Source organism: Coregonus lavaretus (assembly GCF_964263955.1).
Source record: "Coregonus lavaretus genome assembly, chromosome: 24".
Taxonomy (NCBI): domain Eukaryota; kingdom Metazoa; phylum Chordata; class Actinopteri; order Salmoniformes; family Salmonidae; genus Coregonus; species Coregonus lavaretus.
Window position 1 is genome coordinate 12,614,706 of NC_140011.1, and position 17,451 is coordinate 12,632,156.

The 17,451-nt window shown below is 48.7% G+C and overlaps 1 protein-coding gene across 1 annotated transcript in view; it reads right to left on the bottom strand.

The window, feature by feature from the left end:
- The window catches only part of LOC311099405 (neurocan core protein-like), a gene marked incomplete at its 5' end in the record, with an annotated part of 42,714 nt that extends 25,543 nt beyond the window's left edge, over positions 1–17,171 (bottom strand). Inside the window, 7 exons of the mRNA XM_084140103.1 lie at positions 3,470–4,495; positions 10,606–10,899; positions 11,012–11,139; positions 11,321–11,495; positions 13,503–13,928; positions 14,647–14,718; positions 17,165–17,171. Coding sequence (XP_083996229.1) covers positions 3,470–4,495; positions 10,606–10,899; positions 11,012–11,139; positions 11,321–11,495; positions 13,503–13,928; positions 14,647–14,718; positions 17,165–17,171 — 2,128 coding nt within the window. The remainder of the gene's footprint in view (positions 1–3,469; positions 4,496–10,605; positions 10,900–11,011; positions 11,140–11,320; positions 11,496–13,502; positions 13,929–14,646; positions 14,719–17,164) is intronic.
- Between the last annotated feature and the right edge of the window lie 280 nt (positions 17,172–17,451).

Here is a 17,451-nt window from a genome sequence, read left to right on the forward strand (position 1 = left end):
CACCAAGTCAGTGGTGCGCGTCGTCAGCCCGGCACGGCCCGTTCCTGCTCCCCGCACCAAGTCAGTGGTGCGCTTCGTCAGCCCGGTCCGGCCCGCTCCTGCTCCCCGCACCAAGTCAGTGGTGCGTTTCGTCAGCCCGGCTCGGCCCGCTCCTGCTCCCCACACCAAGCCAGTGGTGTGCGTCGTCAGTCCGGCACGGCCCGTGCCTGTTCCGGCACCGGTCAGGTGCTGCGTCACGCCGGAGCTAGAGCAATCCGCTCCACCAGTGTTCAGTTCAGCTCTGGTCAGCAGGGCCAGACCGGACCAGGGGTACTTTGGGGGGTTAGAGAAGGAGTGGGGGTCATGTCCGGAGCCGGATCCGCCGCCGAGGCGGAGTGCCCACCCGGTCCCTCCCCTGTTGTATTTGGTTGGCGCGGTCGGAGTCCGCGCCTTTAGGGGGGGGGTACTGTCACGCCCTGGCTCCGGGGACTCTAGTATGTTGAGCCAGGGTGTGAGTTTTCATTTGTTTATGTTCTAGTTGTTGTATATCTATGTTGGCCAGGGTGGCTCCCAATCAGAGACGGCTGTAGCTCGTTGTCTCTGATTGGGAGTCATACTTAGGTAGCCGTTAGGCATTCATTATTTGTGGTTCCTTGTTCTTAGTTGGTTTGTTTATGTAACCAGGGACGTCACGTTTCGTTTTGTTGTTTTGATCGTGTGATCATTCTAATGAATAAAATGTTTGCATTCAACGCTGCGCCTTGGTCCTCCTCTATGAATGAAGATCGTGACACGATCTGCGTGCCAGTTCTGATTATTTTTGATATGGGCATTTTCTTGGAGCAGTTTCATTTCAATAATAATGTTTTCATTTCTCAAAATCATTGTCACATGGTTAATCATAAAAAGCTGAAGTAAAATGATGAACATCTAAAAGTTAAAATTCAACTTTGCCGAGAGCACTATCATATGGACCGTTGATACATTGTGATCCATTGGCGGCTAAAGAAATGCGAACATAGAACTCAGAGATGCAGCAGTAGGCCTATAACTTCCATCGTCAACTAAGTAAAATACATAGGCCTAAAGCAGACAAATAAAAGCAGTAGAAAATATCCTGATGAAAATTCTGGTTCTTTAAATCACATGAATCTATCTACTGCGCCTGTCTGCCTCCCTTTCTATCTGTCTTGACTTGAGCTATTCCTAGTGACGTGCAACATTGTATCAAATCATCACTTGGTCCGGCCTGACGTTGTACGTCTTCAGTATAACCTACATGTTGTTGAAAGTTTATCTAGCTTCTATAAACTAAAATTGTATTTTACAACTAAGTTACGTTTACAAACTTAGTCCCCGTGTAGCTCAGTTGGTAGAGCATGGCGCTTGCAACGCCAGGATTGTGGGTTCGATTCCCACCGGGGGCCAGTACCCACACACACTGGTAATTTGAAACAATCCACAGCTATTTAAAAAATGAATAAACGAATGATGCTCTGTGGCTAAGTAATGCTCCCTGGTGAAGTATTTTGAATGATTTCATTTACACAGGAGTAATTATATAATTTTGGTTAAACATCAATTTACTTTAGGGCAATCCAGCATCCTAACATTGCAATGTGTACCCGCCAACTTTCCTTTCCAATTCGCAAGAGGCTGAAACCAGAGATCTGTATATAATGACGAGATGCTCATGTTTATTTATTTTTTACCTTTATTTAACTAGGCAAGTCAGTTAAGAACAAATTCGTATTTACAATGATGGCCTACCAAAAGGCAAAAGGCCTCCTGCGGGGACGGGGGCTGGGATTCAAAATAAAAATATAGGACAAAACACACATCAAGACAAGAGAGACACCACAACACTACATAAAGAGAGGCCTAAGACAACAACATAGCATGGCAGCAACACATGACAACACAGCATGGTAGCAACACAACATGACAACAACATGGTAGCAACACAACATGGCAGCAGCACAACATGGTAGCAACACAAAACATGGTACAAACATTATTGGGCACAGACAACAGCACAAAGGGCAAGAAGGTAGAGACAACAATACATCACAGGAAGCAGCCACAACTGTCAGTAAGAGTGTCCATGATTGAGTCTTTGAATGAAGAGATGGAGATAAAACTGTCCAGCGTGAGTGTTTTTTGCAGCTCTTTCTCCGCCCTAACAATGGGAGTCTTTATCCCAAAGGCGGGAAGGCAGGGGACAAGCTTAGGTCTGCATATTATTTCCATAGAAACGCATTGGGCTTATACTGGATGGAATCTGGCGAGATTGAGCTCTCTTGCGTCACCTCTTCCTCTCTGCTGAAACTAAGCATATCACAGGAGAAAGCATCTGAGCGAGCGAAACAACGCCCCTCTATATGTAGCCCATGTATCTGATGCTGTCTTGCCAGAAATAGTATGACAATCCATCCTCTTTTGGTCCAGACATGATCAGATACATGGTCTACATATACTGAGACAGAGGGGTGCTGTTTCGCTCGGATGCTTTAACTGAGATTGATGCATTTTTCTGTTGGCCGTGTCTTGGTCAAATAAGGGTAAGGAGGTACAGTAGGGCAGACCAGATCCCCTAAGGCCAGCCCATATGCCTGCCCTAACACACACACAAACACAACTACACACACACATTTCAATAATGCATCACTGGAAGCACGCACACACACACAGCTAAATAAGGTAATCCCTAAATCTAAAATGTTCCCACAGATCCTGAACTCCTACAGTAGCGAATGCTTACTGACATGACAGCTGGGAATCTGTTTTAATGGAGATATTAATATATTATGGAGATGCATCACATCAGTTTAGGACACAGTTGTCCAGCAGTTGCCTGGTTTAAGAGTGGTCACTGTATCCTTCCTGTCCATGCCACACACACTTTAACAATGTGTACTGTATACTCTCTTTCCATGCTACTATCTCTCTCTGACTGACCATTCTGTCTGCCTACACTGGACATCTGTCTAGATCCAACAGAGCATCAACACAAGCTGCTCACTCTGAAGCACAGAGAGTACAGAGTCATTCAGCACACGCAGTCACTCACAGAGACTCATAATGTAAGAGTTTACTTAAGCAATAAGGGCCGAGGAGGTGTGGTATATTGGCAATATATCACAAACCCCCGAGGTGCCTTATTGCTATTAGAAACTGGATACCAACGTAATTAGAGCAGTAAAAATAAATGTTTTGTCACACCCATGGTATAGGGTCTGATATACCATGGCTGTCAGCCAATCAGCATTCAGGGCTCGAACCATCCAGTTTATAAAACAGGACTTATTACAGTCCTTTCACAAGGTGGCTGAGATAGTGCATAGTTTGGCACTACAATTATGAGAAAATACCTCGAAACAGAGGTGTTACGTCCACATACACGGAGTTAGCAGTGTTGAGATAAGAGTTTGTTTGGTTGTGCATTAAACTGAACATCACCTTGTCATCAGAGTCAACAGTAAACTCTCACCTGATTGGTTCCTGTCGTGCACATTGACGATGATGAGGTGGAATGGTGGTTTGGTGGGCGAGGCCTTCTTATGGATGGCCACCGATTGGTCCATGCCGTATGATTCCGTGGCTCCTGGTTGGCTGTGGGTTGTTGTTCTATAGCTCTTGCCCTCCTCCTCCTTGTAGACCACAGCAGGCTGCTGTTCTGTCACTCTGTCCCCACCTGGGTGGCCATGCTCTGGGGTGACCGACCCTGGATACCCCCTTGGACGCCCTGGGTACCCTGGTTGTCCTGGGCGTGAGGGGTCCGAACCCAGTCCTGTGCCTACCATGAAGCCATGTGTGGGAGTCACTACTCCCTGGTCCTTCCCCTCACTTTCCCCATCACTACTGCTCCCCTCCCCACTCCCACTGCTCTCCCCCCTGCCTGAGCCTGTCTGAACCTCCCCCTCTTCCTTGTCTCCCTCCAGGTCTCCCCCCTGGATGATGTCTAGGTGGGGGTGGGTGGGCTTGGAGCGGATGGTGGGGAGAGGGGGCAGCTGCAGAGGTAACAGGCTATCACCCACGGAGGGCAGTGACTCTACCTTGGTTAGGTCTAGGACAAAGGCATCCCCATCATACTCAGGGAACTGAGTGGTACCAACAGAGAAGTCTGTATTTTGGTCTGTCGTTCTGTCTGTTGTTCTGTCTCCTATCTGGGTAGTTCTGTCTTTGTCTGTTGTCTTGTGGTCAGTGGAGTGATACTTGTCTTTGGTGGTGTGTGTTCTGTCAGTAGCAGTGTAACGTCTGTCTGTGCCTGTATAAGCTGTGTCGTGTGGTCCACCTGTATGTTGACTTCTGTCTTGGTCTGCAGTTGTTTGGTGTGGTCGGTCTGTGTGGTGAGGATTGTCTACAGCTGTGTGAGTTCTGTCTGTTGCTGTGTGGTCAGTTCTGTCTGTGGGAGTTGTGCCTGGAAGGTTTGGTCTGCCTGTGTGGTAGGTAGTGTGAGGTCTGTCTGTAGCTGTGGTCGTCACAGGTCCAGGAGTGGTGATCTCTGGTTCCTTACCTGCAGAGACAGAGAGGAGGGGTTTAGCTCTGGTGACATCACAAAACTTGTAACATTGCTGATATACAGTAGTCTCTCAGATTATATCACCTGAGATAACAGGCAAGGTACAGTCATGTACTCAAAGGTAAAGAGAAAGACTAAGGAACATGCTGTGCCATAGTAAATAAAAGACAAAGAAGAAACAGAATGCTAATGGATAATTCTAAACATGGTGTTGTCAGAATCAGAATGGTATCAGCTCACAGCAGCAAGCTGTAAAAGGACATCAAACCCAGAGAGTTACATTTCTAAAGAGAGACGTCAGCCGTTAAGAATAAACCCGTGGAAGTGTCAGTGCCAGTGGTGTCAGTTTGTCAGAATGTCTCTCTCTCTGCCAGGATGTCTGTATTTTTAGGCTGCATGGTGTGTGAACTGTGTTAAAAATTGCTGTTTTAGGCCAACTGCAAACCTCCAACCTCCCTTTCCCCTGGGAGATTCTTTGGCATAAGCGTGTATGCATACATACACACATGCAGGCAGACACACACACGCAAACACACACCTAGATGTGCTGAAGCGTTTCTTTTGGCTACACATAACCTGCTATGTTTCAACACTGGAGCACATCTTTAGGCAACATGTTAGCCCTCTCTTTTCCTCCTGTATACAATAGCCTATAATCCTAACCCAAACTCATTACATTGTCTTCTGCCCATATAATAATTATAATAATATAATAGTCTGTGTAAACCACAGAGAAACATGAGTTTGGCATCAAACAACATTAGTAAAACTCTAGTAAATCTTTACTATAAGAGGAAAAGGGAAGGGAAGGCCTACATACACGCAGACCCATAACTTTACTCTCTGTATCGCACATACACACACGCACACAACCACCATACTCCTGTGTAACGTGCTCGCTGCTTGTCTCATGGACAGCTGACGCATGCACGTTAACCTTCCTGACACACTGTAATGTCATAATTATGTTTAATGTACAGTGCATTCGGAAAGTATTCAGACCCCTTGACTTTTTTACGTTACAGCCTTATTCTAGAATTGATTAAATAAACGTTTTCCTCATCAATCTTTTATACATTTTAGGAAATGTATAAACAAATAACAAACAGAAATACCTTATTTACATAAGTATTCAGACCCTTTGCTATGAGACTCGAAATTGTTTCCATTGATCATCCTTGAGATGTTTCTACAACTTGATTGGAGTCCACCTGTGGTAAATTAAATTGATTGGACATGATTTGGAAAAGCACACACCTGTCTATATAAGGTCCCACAGTTGACAGTGCATGCCAGAGCAAAAACCAAGCCATGAGGTTAAAGGAATTGTCCGTAGAGCTCCGAGACAAGATTGTGGTCGAGGCACAGATCTGGGGAAGGGTACAAAAAAAATGTCTACAGCGTTGAGGGTCCCCAAGAACACAGTGGCCTCCATCATTCTTAAATGGAAGAAGTTTAGAACCACCAAGACTCTTCCTAGAGCTGGCCGCCCGGCCGCTCGGCAATCAGGGGAGAAGGGCCTTGGTCAGGGAGATGACCAAGAACCTGATGATCACTCTGACAGAGCTCCAGAGAGCCTCTGTGGAGATGGGAGAACCTTCCAGAAGGACAACCATCTCTGCAGCACTCCACCAATCAGGCTTTTATGGTAGAGTGGCCAGACAGAAGCCACTCCTCAGTAGGCACATGACAGCCCGCTTGAAGTTTGCCAAAATGCACCTAAAGGACAGACCATGAGAAACACGATTCTCTGGTCTGATGAAACCAAGATTGAACTCGTTGGCCTGAATACCAAGCGTCCCGTCAGGAGGAAACCTGCCGTCATCCGTACGGTGAAGCATTGTGGTGGCAGCATCATGCTGTGGGGATGTTTTTCAGTGGCAGGGACTGGGAGCAAAGTATAGGAAGATCCTTGATGAAAACCTGCTCCAGAGTGCTCAGGACCTCAGACTGGGGCGAAGCTTCACCTTCCAACAGGACAACGACCCTAAGCACACAGCCAAGACAACACAGGAGTGGCTTCGGGACAAGTCTCTGAATGTCCGTGAGTGGCCCAGCCAGAGCCCGGACTTGAACCCGATCGAACATCTCTGGAGAGACCTGAAAACAGCCGTGAGCGACGCTCCCATCCAACCTGTCAGAGCTTGAGATTTACATTTACATTTTAGTCATTTAGCAGACACTCTTATCCAGAGCGACTTACAGTTAAGTGAGTGCATAAATTATTATTATTAAATTTTTTTTCATACTGGTCCCCCGTGGGAAACTCACAACCCTGGCGTTGCAAACGCCATGCTCTACCAACTGAGCTACACGGGAGATGATCTGCAGAGAAGAATGGGAGAAACTTTCCCAAATACAGGTGTGCCAAGCTTGTAGCGTCATACCCAAGAAGACTCGAGGCTGTAATCGCTGCCAAAGGTGCTTCAACAAAGTACTGAGTAAAGGGTCTGAATACTGATGTAAATGTATTATTTCCTTTTTTTTTTTTTTATACATTTGCAAGAATTTCTAAAAACCAGTTTTTGCTTTGTCATTATGGGGTATTGTGTGTAGATTGATGAGGAAAAAACTATTTAATACATTTTAGAATAAGGCTGTAACGTAACAAAATGTGGTCAAGGGGTCTGAATACTTTCCGAATGTACTGTATATATTCCATTTCAGCCCCCCTCCCCCTCTCAAAATGTTGAATGCATATATAGAAGGAGCTGGGAGCTGGGATCCCCCCTCCTCCTCTCTCCCTCCCCCCCTCACTCCCTCTCTCTCGTTTCATCCCTTTCTTTGGCCGCTTCTCTTTCCCTCTCTCTCTCTCTCTGCCTCTCGCTCTCTCTCTCTCACTCCCACTCTTCACCTCTTTCTCTCCCTCTCTCTCCATCCCCCTCCATCCCTCCCTCTCTCTCTGTGTGTTGGAGGCGTGTATACCTGGCAGGACTCTGAGCAAAGACACTCAGGGGAGTTAGCCTGCTCACTCAAACTCAGAGGGGACCTGGACAGCCCAGCCAAACTAGCTCCATCTCCAGCCCAGGTTTGATGTCATGTGTTTGGCTGGGCCAGGCCAAGTCCCTTTAGCCATGTCACCTCCACTATGCATTAGCCTGCATGCGCTATAGGCTAAATGCAAGACGCGGCTCACATATACGTTCGGAGCTGTATAAATCAGCTACACATGGTCGTAGACGTTACCGTTTCATGTGCATTATGTTATGGATTTTATCAAATGGTATTTTAGAAACCACTAGATTGCAACAGATTATTTAGTGTCTGCAAAAAGAGGGTCGCAAATGTGTAAATCTATTCTGCGAAGACTTTCCCTCTCTCTTTCTCAGACTCTCTCTTACTCTCCGTCCTCTTTCTCTCTTGTTCCACTCTCTTTCTGGGAAGGGGCCAGCTGTAGTGCATTAGGGACCTGTCCTGTTTCTGTCTGTGTTTCTTGCTGTGTAGAGAGCGTGAGTTGGGTTTTCCCCTAGTAAAAAACACACACAGGCCCATAAACGGGAGAGACAGGAGAGAGAGGAGGGAGCAGGAGGATATTCTTCAGCATGGTAGAGTTGAACAGAGTGCTGTTTCTCTGCAGAACTCATTCTCATTCCCCTTGCAACACCACACTATAAACTGCTTTGGTTTCCTAACTGGGTCTCTGCTGTGACCCCCCTAGAGATATCGTTTTCTAATGACCCACCAAATCAGAGCCATGTTTCGAGTCAGGATGCAGTCTTAAGCCCTGACCCTGAAAGAATAGGCCTTAACCAACCATGTGGGAGACATTGGGTTATGTCAGTAGAAGTTGGAAACTGGAAGGCAGAGAGAGGATGAAGAGGTTGCAGACTGCAGTAAGGTAAAGAGAAATGGGAGGTTGGAGAGGTTGGAGACTGCAGTAAGGTAGAGAGGAAGGAGAGGTTGCAGACTGCAGTAAGGTAGAGAGAGGAAGGAGAGGTTGGAGACTGCAGTAAGGTAGAGAGAGGAAGGAGAGGTTGGAGACTGCAGTAAGGTAGAGAGAGGAAGGAGAGGTTGGAGACTGCAGTAAGGTAGAGAGAGGAAGGAGAGGTTGGAGACTGCAGTAAGGTCGAGAGAGGAAGGAGAGGTTGGAGACTGCAGTAAGGTAGAGAGGAAGGAGAGGTTGGAGACTGCAGTAAGGTAGAGAGAGGAAGGAGAGGTTGCAGACTGCAGTAAGGTAGAGAGAGGATGGAGAGGTTGGAGACTGCAGTAAGGTAGAGAGAGGAAGGAGAGGTTGGAGACTGCAGTAAGGTAGAGAGAGGAAGGAGAGGTTGGAGACTGCAGTAAGGTAGAGAGAGGAAGGAGAGGTTGGAGACTGCAGTAAGGTCGAGAGGAAGGAGAGGTTGGAGACTGCAGTAAGGTAGAGAGAGGAAGGAGAGGTTGCAGACTGCAGTAAGGTAGAGAGAGGAAGGAGAGGTTGGAGACTGCAGTAAGGTAGAGAGGAAGGAGAGGTTGGAGACTGCAGTAAGGTAGAGAGAGGAAGGAGAGGTTGGAGACTGCAGTAAGGTAGAGAGGAAGGAGAGGTTGGAGACTGCAGTAAGGTAGAGAGAGGAAGGAGAGGTTGGAGACTGCAGTAAGGTCGAGAGAGGAAGGAGAGGTTGGAGACTGCAGTAAGGTAGAGAGGATGGAGAGGTTGCAGACTGCAGTAAGGTAGAGAGAGGAAGGAGAGGTTGGAGACTGCAGTAAGGTAGAGAGAGGAAGGAGAGGTTGGAGACTGCAGTAAGGTAGAGAGAGGAAGGAGAGGTTGGAGACTGCAGTAAGGTAGAGAGAGGAAGGAGAGGTTGCAGACTGCAGTAAGGTAGAGAGAGGAAGGAGAGGTTGGAGACTGCAGTAAGGTAGAGAGAGGAAGGAGAGGTTGGAGACTGCAGTAAGGTAGAGAGAGGAAGGAGAGGTTGGAGACTGCAGTAAGGTAGAGAGAGGAAGGAGAGGTTGGAGACTGCAGTAAGGTAGAGAGAGGAAGGAGAGGTTGGAGACTGCAGTAAGGTAGAGAGAGGAAGGAGAGGTTGGAGACTGCAGTAAGGTAGAGAGGAAGGAGAGGTTGGAGACTGCAGTAAGGTAGAGAGAGGAAGGAGAGGTTGGAGACTGCAGTAAGGTAGAGAGAGGAAGGAGAGGTTGGAGACTGCAGTAAGGTCGAGAGAGGAAGGAGAGGTTGGAGACTGCAGTAAGGTAGAGAGAAGTAAGGGATGTTGCCCTCTTCAAGACTGCAGTAAGGCAGGTAGAGGATGAGGAGGTAGGAGACTCAAAGACAGCAGTAAAGGAGAGGTGAAGGAGTTAGGGGAATGCAGTAATGCAGGGAAAGGAAGTTGATGTATGGGTTAGAGATTGCAGTTAGGCATAAGGCAGGGATTATGGGGTGATACAGTAATGCAAGAAGTGGAAGCGAGTGGGCCATTGTCTTTCCAGATGTGATATAAAGTAAATGCTCACTGTGCAAACAGACGTGTCCAACATAGTATCACAATAAAAGTCATTTAAAAGCTTTAAACACTGTGTGGGCCAGATCCTAACACCCCGTAACTTGAACTATTACATAAATCATGTCAACGGAAGATGAACGTATAATTGTGAGTTTATGTACGTTGCTCAAGTTAGCATTCATCATTTTACCGTAAAATAACAGTTTCACGTAAACCATCCTCTTCATCCTCCCCTCTCCCTCTCTCTGCCCCCCTCTACCCTCCAACCCTTTCTCTGTCTCCTAGATGTGATCTGTCCCCCCAGGCTTGGCCGTTTAGACAACCCTCAGCAGGAAGTGAAAACAGGGTGAGAGTTCATCCTCACACAGGACGGGGCTTAACTTATTGAGCCTGAGAGAAAGTGCAGAAATATCCCTGATGATACTCCGGCCTGCCAAGTCTGAATGTCTGTTAGTACAATAGAGGACCAGCTCCTCTCTACCCTTCTACCCCCTCCCTCCTTAAGAACATGTATACTCTCTCCCCCCTTCTCACTACTTTTCTCTCCCATTTCTCAATGTCTGGCTCCACCTCCCCCTCCTCTTCCTCTTCCTCCCCATCATCATCATTGTGATCATTGTCATCGCCTTCATAGTAGCAGCGACAGCAGCTTTAGTAACAGTGGTGGTAATAGTATTACAGTAGTCTTACCCTTGAAACAGAAAGCTCCATGTCTGTTAATAGGGTTGGGGAAGCCAGTCTGGTCGGGGAATTGGTACAGAGTCCGGACCCCCAGCAGTCCTCCTCCACACTGGGGCCTGGGGACGGATATGGGGTAGCGGGCGCTCCCGTCTGACAGCCAGCCGTAGTCACAGCGATTCAGGCCTCCATGCCACGCGGCGAACAGGTTACCAGGGGAGGCGAGCACTGCCCCCTGCCTCTCACACACACGCTTAGCCTGGCGAAGGGTCAGCTTGTAACGGATAGGAGCATAGAACACCTCACCTACAGGGGGAGATATACACACACTTTACCCAAATAGTCACACGCTTTAACTCACCATCAGGAAACACAAATACTCAAACTCACTCATGCGCACACACACACACTCACTCACCGTGCAGTTTGTCTACATAGCAGTAGACGTCGTAGGTCTCTTTAGGGTCTCTGAGCCCATACGTCCTGATCCCAGGCCTGTGATTCAAATCGCCCATGCAACCAGGACGGGGCTTCGTGATTGGGTATCTACAGGGACGAGAGAGGGAGCATGGGAATTGTAGTCTTCCTTACAAACTCTGATAGGGACAGTGGTATCCTTGAGATGGGTATTAAACATATTTTGTTTCAGCCCTGGTCATCACCAGCCACATCAGTTGAGAGCTGTGATGCTTAGGTAACACGCACACACACACAAACAAACACACACCTGACGGTCTGGTCGGCTATCCAGCCGGCGTCACACTGGTCCAGTCCGTCCTCGAAGGCGGCAGTCAGCTGTTCAGCCGTAGCGATGGTTGCCCCGTTAGCGCGACACGCTTCAATGGCCCCAGGAAAGGAAAAGGTGTAGCGGCTGGAACCAGACCTGTAGTGGAACACCACACCTGGAGAGAGACAGAGACAGGAGGTCAGTGTGTGTGTGTTTGTGTGGTGAGTGCCTGTGTTTAGTACTGAGAGGGTTACAGAAAGAACACAACCAGCGAGCCCACTTTTACAAGCGATTTAGAAAAAACTGTAATCCAGATCCAATAAGAAAACTGAGACAACCTAGTAACACGAGCATCGTACTGCAGAGAGGACAGATAAGAAGACTGCGCTACGATACTTTAGCTCGCTGACATCATGAAACTATCTGAGAATGTTTGTCTTGGGCAATCAGACCCCTATTTTCCAAGTTCATAAGAGAGTTAATTGTTTTTCCCTCTAGGAAACTGGCTGTTTCCAGTTGTAGAGTTCACTGAATAGACTGGCATGCAGTAAAACGTTAAAAGAGTTGATAGTCTGATAGAGCTGTCGCTGTCTGTTTCTATTTGTAGCCTAGTGAACAGTGGTTGTATCTACACACAGAGACTATTGTATCAACAGACCGTTGTTCATCTCTAATGTGGACTCTGTGATAATCTGGCCTATTTAGGGGGTTTCTCCTTATGAAAGATACCCAGCTTGAATGTCACACAGTAGTATACTGTAACCCCCCACCCCCCAACATGAGCTACATAAGGCAATGTATTGTAAAAGTTTGGTAGGACAAATTTGGAACTCAGGAATGTATGCTTAGTTAACTATATACTACAGATATAGAGCCAGGTGTTCCTCGGCATGCAAGCCAGAGAGACTCAAAGAGAGAGCGAGACCTGGACACAATCCATGGTTTTGTTTACTCCGACACAGCTATTGGTGACTAGACTGTCATGCTGTGACATATGGTGATTTAACTAGCTACTGTTTTAAGTTTTATTAGTCGTGTGTACAGGATACACATGGTATACACCGTCCAACGAAATGCTTACTTGCAGGTTCTTTGGACGGTGTATACCATGTGTATTCTATACATTACCCTGTAGAATCTACTGATGACTTGGTCAGATGAGGGCTACATTTCTATGTTCATCTCTCAGGAGATAGGGGGCCGCCTAGATAGGGGGCCGCCAGGAGATCTAAGTTCATCTCTCAGGAGTACTTTAATGTGTCTAAGTCTCTCTGAGTGTCTCTGGGCAGAGCAGAGCAAAGAGCAGTCCACCTCTACCTTATCCTCAGATGACCTACACCAGCCCTGTAGGTCTGCACAGGTCCAGCATGAGGTAGTGTGTTACAACCAGAGAAACACAGCACCGCCAGATAGTTATACTGAATGTTTCTCCATCAGCTAGCTACGTATGCAGACCTGGTAAAAGTTCCAGCCAGACATCTACTCTGCCTCACACATCCCAATCTCAGTCCCAGACTGAATCTCCTGCCATCTGAGCAGGTAATGCCCTGAAAGGGTAATGATATATGCAGGTGAGTCACTAACGTCAGTCTCAAGATGTACATAACAGTCCAGCTCCTGGAAACCTACAACACCACCGTCTGCCAGTTAGTGCCTCAGTCTAGTGATGATGACTTGGCCTGCTGCTCAGCTCTGCTGTCCAGGAAAGCTAACTGCACTATTACATCATAATAACATAGATACATGACCACATCATGGCACCTCTACAGATAGTAACTAAAGCAGGGATCATCAATGGCCAAGGGCCGATCTTTTATTGTGCGGATGGTCGGGGGGCCGGACCATAATTGCAAATCATTTGTAGAAGCCCAAACGGATCATATTAAAGTCTTTCATGTCCAACAATGAATTTGCACAGAAAACTTGGGGGGCCAAATAAAAGCATTTGGCCCGCGGGCCGCCAGTTGGGGAATCCTGAACTAAAGGCTCCCTATGGAATAGCATGTCTGAGTGGGAATGACACGAAACAGGTAGCATTAGAGAGTTTCACAATATTTATATTACCCAACAACTCCTGTAACTGATGACAATAGGGCATGGACCGATGGGCACATTCCAATGGGCGAAATTGTGTGCGTTTCTGTGTTACTGTGTGTCTGCTACCATGCGTGTGTCCACTCACCGCTGACATTGAGATGAACAGTATCCTGGGTGTCCTCCATGCCATGCATGACCTCGCAGCGGTACAGCCCAGCGTCGCTAGCCCTCAGGTGCACAACGATCAGCGAGGCGTCACCTTCTTCCTGGGGGTGGTTGGGCACCGACACCCTGCCTTTGTACCCCTGCTCCACCTTGATCCCTCCTCCCTGGGACACCAGCACCACACGCTCCCCATCTCCCTCCAGCTTTGTCCACTTAATCCTCAGCTGGTCCTCTGGGCCCTGTGTGCTACGGGTGAGTGTGGGGATGTGGCTGGGTGTTGGGGTGTGTGTGGTGGGGGTGTTTGAGGAGGTGGGGGTGATGGAGAAGTGGCATGGTAGCACCACCCTGCCCGCCAGAGAGCCACTAGTGGGGGCAGCCTTCTCTACCTTCATTCTCCATGATGGATCTAGAGAGAAATAGAGGGTGTTACTATCTAGCCATGCTAGTAAGGACAAAAGTGCCTATATTATCAAAAGCAAGTACATGAGCTTTGGGGTCAGGGCTAGGGGTAAGGTTGAGTGAGGGTCAAGGTGAGGGGTTAATAGTGTAAACTACAGAGTGGGCATGGAAAGTTAAATCAGGACAGAAGGCACCAGAGGGGGGATGGGTTTAATTCAGGACACCAAATGACAGAACAAACAGATACACAGAGCATGGGTTTAATTTGTGGATGGGTTTAGTGGAGGGCTGTATGTGGTCCGGATGGCTTACGGTGTGATTAACTTGACCCCTGATGTAGGTAACTGGAAGTGTGTGTGTGTGTGCGCGCATGTCTAGAGCAGGGCTTTCTCAAACTCAGTCCTGGAGCCTCCCAGGGGTGCATGTTTTTTGGTTTTTGCCCTAGCACTACATATCTGATTCAAGTAATTAAAGCTTGATGATAAGTTTATTATTTGAATCAGCTGTGTAGTGCTGGGGCAAAAACCAAAACGTGCAGGACCGAGTTTGGGAAACCCTTTTCTAGAGGATTGAGAAAAATGAATGGAGCTGAGTGAATGCCTCTCTCCGTTTCCTGTGTAAAACTAATGACCTGTTTCCAGTTTGTTAGACTCTTATCCAGAGTGAAACACACACACACACACACACATACACACACACACACACACACACACAGCAAGACTCACCTTGTTCAGCGAAAGCACAACAAAGAAGCACAAGCCAGAGCAGGTGCCTGAGATGTAACATCTCAACAGAACCTGTGGAACAAACACACACAGAGTTCATTACATCCAAATGATCATGAATTATATACCGGTATAAAGTGTATATATTATTTGAGCATAAACTGTAGCGATTAAGGGGGAGAAGCCAGAGTGGGGCCTGAACCAGCGACTCTGTGGTCACAGGGCCAAATTCAGCCTCATGGAAGTGGAGAGACATTCCCAGAGAATAGAGAAAGCTCTATCTGTACACACACACACACGCATAAACCCCTTGTCACGCTCTGGCTCCGGGACTTTGTATGTTGAGCCAGGGTGTGTTCGTTTCGTGGTGTTCTGTTTGGTTGGGTTGTTCTATGTGGTTGTATTTCTTTGTTTGAATGAGTGACTCCCAATCAGAGGCAACGAGTGTCAGCTGTTGGCTCGTTGTCTCTGATTGGGAGCCATATTTATACTGTCTGTTTTCACCTTGGGGTTGTGGGTTTTTGTTCCGTGTTCAGTCAGTGTTACTGTGGACTTCACGATCGTGTTTTTGTTTTGTACTTGTGCTTTACTAATTAAAGTCATGTTCGTTTCACACGCTGCGCCTTGGTCTACTCCTTCTCGTCAAGACGATCGTGACAGAAAAACCCACCATACAAAGACCAAGCAGCGTGTCCAGGAACACACGCAGGAGGTGACGCTGGTGGATGTCCTCCTCGGTTGGGGCCAGATTACCGAGGAGGAGGCCGTCCGGTACCGGAAGGCGATGAAGGGGGAGACCCAGGCAGGAGTGGAGAAGCGGCGTCAACCGGGCCGTGGTCGGAAAGGCGAGAGGCACCCCCAATACTTTTTTAGGGGGGGGCACACGGCATGGGCGACTGGGCAGCAGGAGGCTGCCACAGGGCGGATTGGGAGATTAAGAGAGGAGGCCACCGGCTTTTGGGGGCCAGAAGGCAGGTTGGCGGAGCCTGGATGGAGAGCAGAGCCAACTCCCCGTACTCAGGCATGGCAGCATGAGACTGGGCAGGTTCCGCGGTATGCGGAGATGCGCACTGTGCCGCGAGTGGTCCGGCATAGTCCGGTACGTCCTGTGCGAGCACCCCGCACGTGTTGTGCGAAGGTGGGCATGCAGCCAGGACGGAGTGTGCCGGCTCAGCGCTCGCGGCCTCCAGTGCCTCTCCTCGGTCCCGGATATCCTGCGCCAGTGTCACGTGCTGTTATGCCAGTACGGGTACACAGCCCTGTACGTCCTGTGCTGATGCCTCACACAGAGTGTGTGAAGGTAGGCATTCAGCCAGGACGGGTTGTGGCAGCTCTTCACTCCAGGTCTCCTATCCGTCTCCATAGCCCAGTCCGGCCTGTTCCTGCTCCACGCACGAAGCCTACGGTGTGCGTTGCCAGCCCTGTTCGGCCTGTCCCTGCTCCACGCACCAAGCCTACGGGGTGCGTCGTCAGCCCGGCCCGGCCTGTCCCTGCTCCACGCACCAAACCTACGGTGTGCGTCGCCAGCCCTGCCCGGCCTGTTCCTGCTCCACGCACCAAACCTACGGTGTGCGTTGCCAGCCCAGCCCGGCCTGTTCCTGCTCCACGCACGAAGCCTACGGTGTGCGTCGCCAGCCCAGCCCGGCCTGTTCCTGCTCCACGCACCAAGCCTACGGGGTGCGTCGTCGGCCTGGTCCAGCTCGTTCCTGCTACTCGCACCAAGCCAAGGGTGCGAGTCGTCAGCCTGATCCAGCCCATTCCTGCTACTCGCACCAAGCCAAGGATGCGAGTCGTCAGCCTGGTGAGGTCCGTTCCGGCTCCACGCACCAAGCCAAGGGTGCGTATCGTCAGCCAGGTCCGGTCCGTTCCTGCCTCACGCGCCAAGCCAGGGGTGCGCGTCGTCAGTCCGGTGCCTGATCAGGTCAGCTACTCCACTACGGAGTTTGAGCAATCCGCTCCGTCTATGTCCGGTCCAGATCCAGCCAGCGGGGTCAGACCGGACCGGGGGCACTACGGGGGGATTGTGGAAGGGTGGTGGTCAAGCCCGGAGCCGGAGCCGCCTCCGAGGAGAAATGCCCACCCAGCCCTCCCCTGTTTGGGGTTTTGAGGCGCGGTCACAGTCCGCGCCTTTAGGGGGGGGTACTGTCACGCTCTGGCTCCGGGACTTTGTATGTTGAGCCAGGGTGTGTTCGTTTCGTGGTGTTCTGTTTGGTTGGGTTGTTCTATGTGGTTGTATTTCTTTGTTTGAATGAGTGACTCCCAATCAGAGGCAACGAGTGTCAGCTGTTGGCTCGTTGTCTCTGATTGGGAGCCATATTTATACTGTCTGTTTTCACCTTGGGGTTGTGGGTTTTTGTTCCGTGTTCAGTCAGTGTTACTGTGGACTTCACGATCGTGTTTTTGTTTTGTACTTGTGCTTTACTAATTAAAGTCATGTTCGTTTCACACGCTGCGCCTTGGTCTACTCCTTCTCGTCAAGACGATCGTGACACCCCTAGTATGACTCCAGGGGCCTCACCTTGCATGACCCTATTGGGAAAGCTATGCAATCCATTTTTACAAGTATTTACCAAGTCTGAGGAAGTGAAATACTGTAGGCCTATGTGGTGTTGTGGAAAACTCGACCCAAAGATTAAAAGGTAGAGAATAATGTAATTGTATAATAGTGAATCTTTTAATGAAGCAGCTGCAAGGTAGATCCCCCTCTGATCACAGTCAGGGAAGGAGCTCCAAGAGTAAATGGTCACATGACCCTTATATAATGGGAGGTAATAATACAATCATATTGTTACACAACAGTTATTT